At 43.3% G+C, this 10,000-nt stretch overlaps 1 protein-coding gene across 1 annotated transcript in view; it reads left to right on the top strand.

Annotated features, from left to right (window-relative positions):
* Positions 1-10,000, top strand: part of adamts6 (ADAM metallopeptidase with thrombospondin type 1 motif, 6) — a gene marked incomplete at both ends in the record, with an annotated part of 100,823 nt that overhangs the window by 71,164 nt on the left and 19,659 nt on the right. The window contains one exon of the mRNA XM_084324811.1: positions 156-294. Within this exon, the coding sequence (XP_084180937.1) occupies positions 156-294 (139 nt within the window). The remainder of the gene's footprint in view (positions 1-155; positions 295-10,000) is intronic.

The raw sequence follows: 10,000 nt of genomic DNA, 5'->3' as shown, positions 1-10,000 counted from the left end.
GACCCCTCTCTCACCCGCTGCTTGTACAGGGGCTCTTCCTGACTGACTATGTAATCGCTATAAGACCCCTCTCTCACCCGCTGCTTGTACAGGGACTCCTCCTGACTGACTATGTAATCGCTATAAGACCCCTCTCTCACCCGCCTCCTGTACAGGTGCTCCTTCAAGAACAGAACCTGGGCATCCGCTACAAGTTCAACGTGCCCATCCAGCGGACAGGAAGCGGGGACAACGAGGTGGGCTTCAGCTGGCACCACCTGCCCTGGTCAGAATGTTCTGCCACCTGCGCGGGAGGTAAGACCGCCGCCGCCACGCCACGCCACTGTGTGGAAACAAAAGGAAACAATTTTAAGCTCATATTTGAGTTCTCTAAACCTTTTTTCACAGAACAAGTCAAAGGGATTTCTCACGCTGTTCTTAAAACGATAATAATAATAATAATAATAATAATAATAATAATAATAATAATAATAATAATAATAATAATAATAATAATAATAATAATAATAATAATAATAATAATAATAATAATAATAATAATAATAATAATAATAATAATAATATATTTAATTTGTAGGGCGCTTTATGATCGTGGAGCAAATTTCAAAGCGCTACATTGTAAAATAACATAAAAGCTAGCAAGAGAGTAAAAAAGAATATAAAATGAGCAAGACTAAAACTAGTAAAGAGGGCAGCAACTGTTGCGATTGGAGGACCAACAAAAGAGGGCAGGGTTTGAGGTGGGTTGGCAGATTCTTCTTTACTTGTTTTAAGAAAATTTGATTTTAAGACATGGTGTTCATATTGATCCGGCTCAAGAAAATCTAAATACATGGAGGACATTTTACTAAAAAAGTTTATCAATGTCACCTCTAACTCACACATTGATTGATTGATTGAAAACTTTATTAACAGATTGCAGAATGGGTACAATACAGTACGGCTCAATACACACAATTGTTAAGGGGATGCAGACCAGAGAAAGACTTTCGTCTTGTTTACATCAGGGTCCCCCATTTTCAATTCATCAGGACATATATGACATACATGACATACAGATAGTCAGTACTGCTACATCTATACATTTATGACATATCAGATTTGCAAATACAGTACTGTTTGTGATACAGAAGGAGTCATGAAAAGGGAGTATATACATTTGACGTAGAAACTGTACATTGGAGGAGGTTGGGTGGGGGGGGTTGGGTACACTGGGATATTGACAACCAACAAAGTCTGTCCTCCTCTGGGGTGGCATTAAACGTGCTGGTCTCTAGGGCTAGTGGTAATGTCCCTGACCATATCTCACCGTATATTAAATTATACTTAACACAAGTTAACATTATTATTATTTTTTTTTTTATCCACTTTTTCTCCTGTTTTTCTCCGATTTTTCTCCCATCCCAATTTCGTCGTTATGCCAATTCCCCCCTCCCCTTCCTGGTCGTTGCTCGCATGTGCCCCCCACTGGTCGGTCTAGGGAGTCCTGAAGTCTATCAGATGCTTCCTCCGTCACATAGGAGACAGTCAGCAACCTCTTTTCACCTGCCAGCGCGGACTCTCATTGGTGAAGTGTAACGCGTGGGAGGTCACACTACCTTCAACATATCCCTTCTTTGCTGTGCAGGTGCCCTGACCGACCTGTAGGAGTCGCTGTTTACAACGACCAGAATACCACCCCACCGGCTTCCCTCCCACTGACTCTGCCAATTGAGCCAGTATGACGGCCGGCCCAAGCCGGAGGCAACGCTGACAGCCGGATTCGATACCGGTGTCTCTTGCGTTGGTGACGAGTGCTTAGGCCGCTGCGCCACCCAGCCGCCACAAGTTAACATTATGTATAACATTACTACGTATGTGAATATACCTCAAATTTATATGGTCAAGACAATTACAGATTGGGCCTTTAAATCGTGGTGCATGTTTGACTCGGTAGTACAATAGTACGATATGAGAGTACATTTAAAGGGGAACTATTTTACTATTTCTTTCACTATTTTGGCACTTTTACACAATTCCTGTGAGTCTATGGAACACCTCTGTAATTTTTTATTTTTTTTTATTCATTGTTTTGTATTTCTAATCAAGTCCTCAAAAACAGCATTTTTCTACCTCAAGATCTTAAGCCGTTTTGAGGCTGGGCTCCAACCACTGTGTGCAGCTCATCATGTACCTGATGCCACACAGCCACATCATCATGCAGCGGTGTCTCTCTGACATCACAAATCATCACATTTTCAGATGACTCAGTTCAGTGAGGGTGAATATTGTGAGAGGAGAATTGGAATAATGCGCCAATATGAGAATTAGAGACATAGATCATATTAATATAAGTTCACATAGCTAGGAAACAATGCTAAACACTCAAAAAGGCCATTTATAAGATAGTTCCCCTTTAACACCGGCTCACTATAGAGTCAAATATACAGTGTGGTTTCTGTAAAGCTAGACTGTGCAGCCAGCCTACAGTACGAGAAGAATACTGGCTACCGAGTGAAGTCCTTCTGGTGAACTTTGTTGCAACGCAAGCATGTTGGTGTTATAGCATAATAAACTGCGGGTGCTTTAATTTGCTCTCTAAATAGTTTTAACCATCTCAAATATTCACTTCTTAGTATCCTCTATGTGTGTCATTGTGTAAATCCGACCCAACCGATAATTCCACAAATACTGGAGAGTAGTGTGTGGCGGAAACCAAGTATCATAATTTGAGATTGGGTTTCCAGAAATCATTACTTTATTGCTTGAGTTTCAGCCTTTAATAAATCCAATATGTGTTTTCCATATTTTAGCCAGAGTCGTGAATATGGTGTAATTTCTCTCAACGAGCTGCTCTGCGTTATGTCCCGGTACGCCGGGGAGAGACGCCGTCCCAGAACCGCTGTCCTGCAAAGTCAAAGGACGCTGAGGGACTTTCTGTAAAAGAACCTTTCAGAACCTCAAAAGTGAAGTCCAACGCTCTTCAGCCCAGTTTAGAACAAGAGCTTTGGTTCAACGGCAGAGGACGTGGAAGCAGACATTTCACCAGGGCTCTTCCAAACACCTCTGAAGGTTCTGAGATGGTGGAAAGCGCTGACAAAGCGACTCGAACGAACTAACGTTGAATGTCTTCTTCACCCCAAACCATTAATTACGTTAGATTACATTAGATTCAAGTGTATTGTCATCATGCAGCACAAGTACAACGAAAAGAGGTTTGGCATCCAACCAGAGTGCAAATGTAACAGTAAAGTGCAATAGTAATATACAATGTACAGGTGATTAAACTATATATATATATATATATATATATATATATATATATATATATATATATATAATATATTAGTACTACTGAGCAATATAGTGCTGATCAGATGTATGTACAGAGTTGTAGTATAATATGTACAGTGATACAGGTATAAAGACACTGTGGTAGTAAGTCATACTGGCCAGCAGCGTAACTAGTAAGAGTAGGTAAGGGATATGTGCAGATATAGATATAGTATCTACAGATATGTAAAAAGGATTATATGCAGGTATGTACAAGGCCTGCGCCTCATCATTAAGGGCCTGCAGCTCATCATTAAGGGCCTGCAGCTCATCATTAAGGGCCTGCAGCTCATCATTAAGGGCCTGCAGCTCATCATTAAGGGCCTGCAGCTCATCATTAAGGGCCTGCAGCTCATCATTAAGGGTCTGCGCCTCATCATTAAGGGCCTGCAGCTCATCATTAAGGGCCTGCGCCTCATCATTAAAGGCCTGTGCCTCATCATTAAAGGCCTGCGCCTCATCATTAAAGGCCTGCAGCTCATCATTAAAGGCCTGCGCCTCATCATTAAAGGCCTGCGCCTCATCATTAAAGGCCTACGCCTCATCATTAAGGGCCTGCAGCTCATCAGTAAGGGCCTGCAGCTCATCATTAAAGGCCTGCAGCTCATCATTAAGGGCCTGCAGCTCATCATTATGGGCCTGCAGCTCATCATTAAAGGCCTGCAGCTCATCATTAAAGGCCTGCAGCTCATCATTAAAGGCCTACGCCTCATCATTAAAGGCCTGCAGCTCATCATTAAAGGCCTACGCCTCATCATTAAAGGCCTGCAGCTCATCATTAAAGGCCTGCAGCTCATCATTAAAGGCCTACGCCTCATCATTAAAGGCCTGCACCTCATCATTAAAGGCCTGCGCCTCATCATTAAGGGCCTGCAGCTCATCATTAAGGGCCTGCGCCTCATCATTAAAGGCCTACGCCTCATCATTAAAGGCCTACGCCTCATCATTAAAGGCCTGCAGCTCATCATTAAAGGCCTGCGCCTCATCATTAAAGGCCTGCAGCTCATCATTAAAGGCCTGCAGCTCATCATTAAAGGCCTGCGCCTCATCATTAAAGGCCTACGCCTCATCATTAAGGGCCTGCGCCTCATCATTAAAGGCCTACGCCTCATCATTAAAGGCCTGCAGCTCATCATTAAAGGCCTGCGCCTCATCATTAAAGGCCTGCAGCTCATCATTAAAGGCCTACGCCTCATCATTAAGGGCCTGCAGCTCATCATTAAAGGCCTGCAGCTCATCATTAAGGGCCTGCAGCTCATCATTAAATGGCCTACGCCTCATCATTAAGGGCCTGCGCCTCATCATTAAGGGCCTGCAGCTCATCATTAAGGGCCTGCAGCTCATCATTAAGGGCCTGCAGCTCATCATTAAGGGCCTGCAGCTCATCATTAAGGGCCTGCAGCTCATCATTAAGGGCCTGCAGCTCATCATTAAAGGCCTGCACCTCATCATTAAAGGCCTGCGCCTCATCATTAAAGGCCTACGCCTCATCATTAAAGGCCTGCAGCTCATCATTAAATGGCCTACGCCTCATCATTAAGGGCCTGCAGCTCATCATTAAGGGCCTGCGCCTCATCATTAAAGGCCTGCGCCTCATCATTAAAGGCCTGCGCCTCATCATTAAGGGCCTGCAGCTCATCATTAAGGGCCTGCGCCTCATCATTAAAGGCCTGCGCCTCATCATTAAAGGCCTGCGCCTCATCATTAAAGGCCTGCGCCTCATCATTAAAGGCCTGCAGCTCATCATTAAAGGCCTGCGCCTCATCATTAAAGGCCTGCGCCTCATCATTAAAGGCCTGCAGCTCATCATTAAAGGCCTGCGCCTCATCATTAAAGGCCTACGCCTCATCATTAAAGGCCTGCAGCTCATCATTAAAGGCCTACGCCTCATCATTAAGGGCCTGCAGCTCATCATTAAAGGCCTGCAGCTCATCATTAAAGGCCTGCAGCTCATCATTAAAGGCCTGCGCCTCATCATTAAGGGCCTGCAGCTCATCATTAAAGGCCTGCGCCTCATCATTAAAGGCCTGCGCCTCATCATTAAAGGCCTGCAGCTCATCATTAAAGGCCTGCAGCTCATCATTAAAGGCCTGCGCCTCATCATTAAAGGCCTGCGCCTCATCATTAAAGGCCTGCAGCTCATCATTAAAGGCCTGCGCCTCATCATTAAAGGCCTGCACCTCATCATTAAAGGCCTGCGCCTCATCATTAAAGGCCTGCGCCTCATCATTAAAGGCCTGCAGCTCATCATTAAAGGCCTGCAGCTCATCATTAAAGGCCTGCGCCTCATCATTAAAGGCCTGCGCCTCATCATTAAAGGCCTGCAGCTCATCATTAAAGGCCTGCGCCTCATCATTAAAGGCCTGCGCCTCATCATTAAAGGCCTGCGCCTCATCATTAAAGGCCTACGCCTCATCATTAAAGGCCTACGCCTCATCATTAAGGGCCTGCAGCTCATCATTAACACATTCAGGGCCAGACCCGAGATATCTCGGGTTAACTCGCCATGCGCTGGGCGCCAAACCCGAGAAATCTCTGGTTTTAATCGTCATTTCTTTTATTAGCTATATCCATTCATTTTTCATCCATCCAGCCTGATGTTATCATTGGGAATGGGTCTGAGCTCGCAAAAGGGCAAATACCGCCGGTATTGCACTCCATTAGAAATGGTGTAGTTTCTTTTCTGGGCCGATCTGAGCCGTGCGGGCGGGGTTTAAATACTCCGGCCGGACGAGCGTTTACAACGATACATCTGCGATACATCTGATTCGATAATCAGGCGAAAAATGACAACGTGATAAGTGTATTCCACTAAAACGCTATTATCGCGTCTTTTGCTGGGATTACTAAGAATCACCAAAGCTATACTCATATTCAAAACGGTATCAAACGGAAATGTACGGATCTGTTTTTTGCATGTTGACTAGAAGCAACTCACTGACAATCGACAGTGTTATTAGACCCATAGCTATAATATAAGATATATTTTAAGCACTCGCAAATTTCGCAGTCTCCCCATTGATTAAAGCGATGGCGTTCTAGCCAGAAGGTAGACAGCGACCCCTGGCGCTGGATGAGTTAAGGGCCTGCAGCTCATCATTAACCTCTTAAGCCCTAGCCATATTTTCAGAAAATTCGCCTAAAAGTACATACCCAAGAAAATGGAAGATTGCTCCACTTCTACATGGCCATTAGCATGTTCTTGGTATCTAGGGACATCTATGGACCTCAGGAAATGTATTCACAGAGTCAGAAATATTGTGTCTGTTACTATGCTTGAGTAAATTATAATGAACCAAAGGAGAATATAAATTATTATTATTTTAAAAAGAAAATAATTTGATGGTGAATAACACTATGCTAACATTGACCAGACGTGAAAAAGCCACTGAGCTCATTCACCTTCTTGAGATCAAGTGTACAGAAAATCTAAGCAAAGGGCAGATGATTTACAAGGGGTTTTGGAGTGCTGAATTTTGCCATCCGGACATATGCAATATGAATATAGAATATAGAATATCAGGCCTATAAATTACCTTATTATGGCCAGGTCATATATCTATGGATCGGGCCAAATCTCCTCTTTCCAATGGCAGAATCCAATCTGGATTTAGTACCACCAGGCGCCCGTTACAGGGCAGCAGAGACTGTGACTGAAATCGACTGTAAGTACAGTTACTTTTTATAATGTAAATAGCTCCGCCATTTTTCATCAGATTGAGACACGTTTTTTTTCTAGACGTTCACAGAAAGGTAAAGAAACAAACTACCTTCTATTTTATGGCAATAACGTTTAGATTTGAGATATAATCATAAAAATAACGTCAGCATTTTTCACAACAAATATTTTCAGCAGCTTTCACAGTGGCTGGTGTGAGCTGGGTAGTGTAGCTTTATGAAATTTCGATGTCCATTGAAAGCCATGGGTCTCCTCTGTCTTAGGACTACAATGCTTTCATGACACGTTATTTCCTCGCATCTAATTCATCCGGTTTCCGCCGGGATGCGCCCAGATATTTATGAATATCTTTCACTCAACAAACGTAGTGCTGAAAATATACACTTTGACTGCTGTTTTCTTAATTTTTTATATATATGTTTTTTCTGCATTTTACAGCTTTTATTATGGACAGGACAGGCAGAGAGGAAAGTTGGGTGAAGAGATGGGGAGGACATGCAACACAAGTCCTGGGCCGGATTCGAACCCAGGACATTGCGATTACACTGCAAATGCAACATTAATACAGACTGTATAGATCTATTTTATTATGACGTGATTTAAATCCGGCCCCCGTACTGGGCCTGTCGGGCTTAAGGGGTTAATTAAGGGCTTGCACCTCATCATTAAGGGCATTTTCTTGACCAATCACAATGGAGAGAACACCGCTAACTCCCCCCCCCCCCACTCCCGTTTAGCGACACCTCCTGATCCACTCTGCAGCTCTTCATGTAGAACCTCCCTGTTTACCATGGAAACGGTTCTGGAACCCGTGAGCTGGGGGTTTGACAGCGCGGTTCTCCGCGGCGAGTTCTTACAGTGGACAGGGGCCAAAATATTCTAAGTCTGAACCCACAGTGAAATGTTGACCATGGCCTCAAGAATGACTAAACCAAACCTTTTAGCCCAAAAGCAACGGGTTTCATGTAACAATAAATAGTGTTTCTTCCCCAGTTGTCAAGCCTGGAAGGGTTTGTAATGTTAAAAAAAAAAAAACACACAAGAAGCTAAGGAAGGGGTTTCAAGTCCATAGCAGAAGCTGCTAACAGAGCGGCAGGCAGGATTCTTTAAATACTGAGGTCAGGAGCCGTGGCCTCGCTGGGGCGCCCCCCCCCCCCCTGGGAAGATTATGAAGACTTTAGTATAAATCTATGCATTGTAATGCATTTTGAGAGCAACAATAATCACATAGGAAATTATATGATGATAATGATATGATATGATGTTTTCATTTATAATGCGCCCCCCCCCTCCCCCCCAGCCAATTTTTACATCGGTTCGGGGGCGCAGCCCGGGGAAAAAAATTATACGAATAAATAGACAGGACAATGGAGACAGGGAACCAGGCAGACGGACAGACAGAGAACATAAGAACACCTCAGACACACAACACAACAGCAAAGTAACTCAATGATCATCTCTAGAGCAGTGGTTCTCAAACTACGGGTTTTACGCGATACATTAAGTGTGGGGTCCCCAGAAAATTAAATGGGGTCGCGATATGAAAAGGTTTGCGAACCCCAGATCTAGAGCGAAAAGGTGGGTTTTAAGCAAGGCCTTGAAGGTCTGTACGGTGTTGGCAGACTTGATGTTGAGCGGGAGCTTATTCCACAGTGTCGGCACCGTCACTGCAAAGGACCGGAAACCCTTTGTCACCAGTTTGGCCCGCGGGACTAGAATCCAACACCTAGATGAACACTGGACTAGAATCCAACACCTAGATGAACACTGGACTAGAATCCAACACCTAGATGAACACTGGACTAGAATCCAACACCTAGATGAACACTGGACTAGAATCCAACATCTAGATGAACATTGGACTAGAATCCAACACCTAGATGAACATTGGACTAGAATCCAACATCTAGATGCAAATTGGACTAGAATCCAACACCTAGATGAACATTGGACTAGAATCCAACATCTAGATGAACATTGGACTAGAATCCAACATCTAGATGAACATTGGACTAGAATCCAACATCTAAGCACTTTGAACTGCAACCTCTGTATGAAAAGTGCTATACAAATAAAGTTATTATTATTATTATCTAGATGAACATTGGACTAGAATCCAACACCTAGATGAACACTGGACTAGAATCCAACAACTAGATGAACACTGGACTAGAATCCAACACCTAGATGAACATTGGACTAGAATCCACCACCTAGATGAAGATTGGACTAGAATCCAACACCTAGATGAAGATTGGACTATAATCCAAGTTAACCCCTATATGAAGATTGGACTAGAATCCAACACCTAGATGAAAATTGGACTAGAATCCAACCCCTAGATGGAAATTGGACTAGAATCCAACACCTAGATGACAACTGGACTGGAAACAAGATAAATCACCATTATGGCCCATTTTTAAATGGTTATATTTCAGTTAAGTTGCATTGCATTGAAATCACTCTCACTGTCAAGTTAACCAAATTGAGCAGAGGAGCACGACTCTAGCTTTACTAACCCTAACCCTAGATTAGTGTTCTCAGTCATGACTCCAGTTCATCCAAAACAATAAGCCATACTCTAAAGGTTACACGTGTCAGTGCCATAGTCCCCATAGTAGCCACATCAGTGGTTCCATTTCATCATCACACGTGAATACAGTCAAGAGTCATTGAGACAAGAGCCTCAGCCTTTCAGTCAGGCCTAATTCATGAAATTCTGTAGACTGTCTATGCAGAACCATGCACATACAGTATAATATTTTTTTCGAAAATAACATAATTTGTACTACATGCATAAATCTTGATGCATTTGCCCTAAAACTGCATGATATTAGTATAAATCGGGCATGTCCATAAAGAGGAGACTCATAGAACCCATTTCCATTCAGATATCTTGAGGTGGGAGGTCAACAGTCTTTGGATTATCTAGGTTGTCTAGTTTCATGTCATACCACTACCTTCACGCTAGAGCCTGTCAAAGTCTGCTAATCAACTTGATTACATTTT

The sequence above is a fragment of the Notolepis coatsorum genome (genome assembly GCF_963971535.1).
Source record: "Notolepis coatsorum genome assembly, chromosome: 11".
Lineage (NCBI taxonomy): Eukaryota > Metazoa > Chordata > Actinopteri > Aulopiformes > Paralepididae > Notolepis > Notolepis coatsorum.
This window is presented reverse-complemented; position numbering and strand designations above follow the sequence as displayed.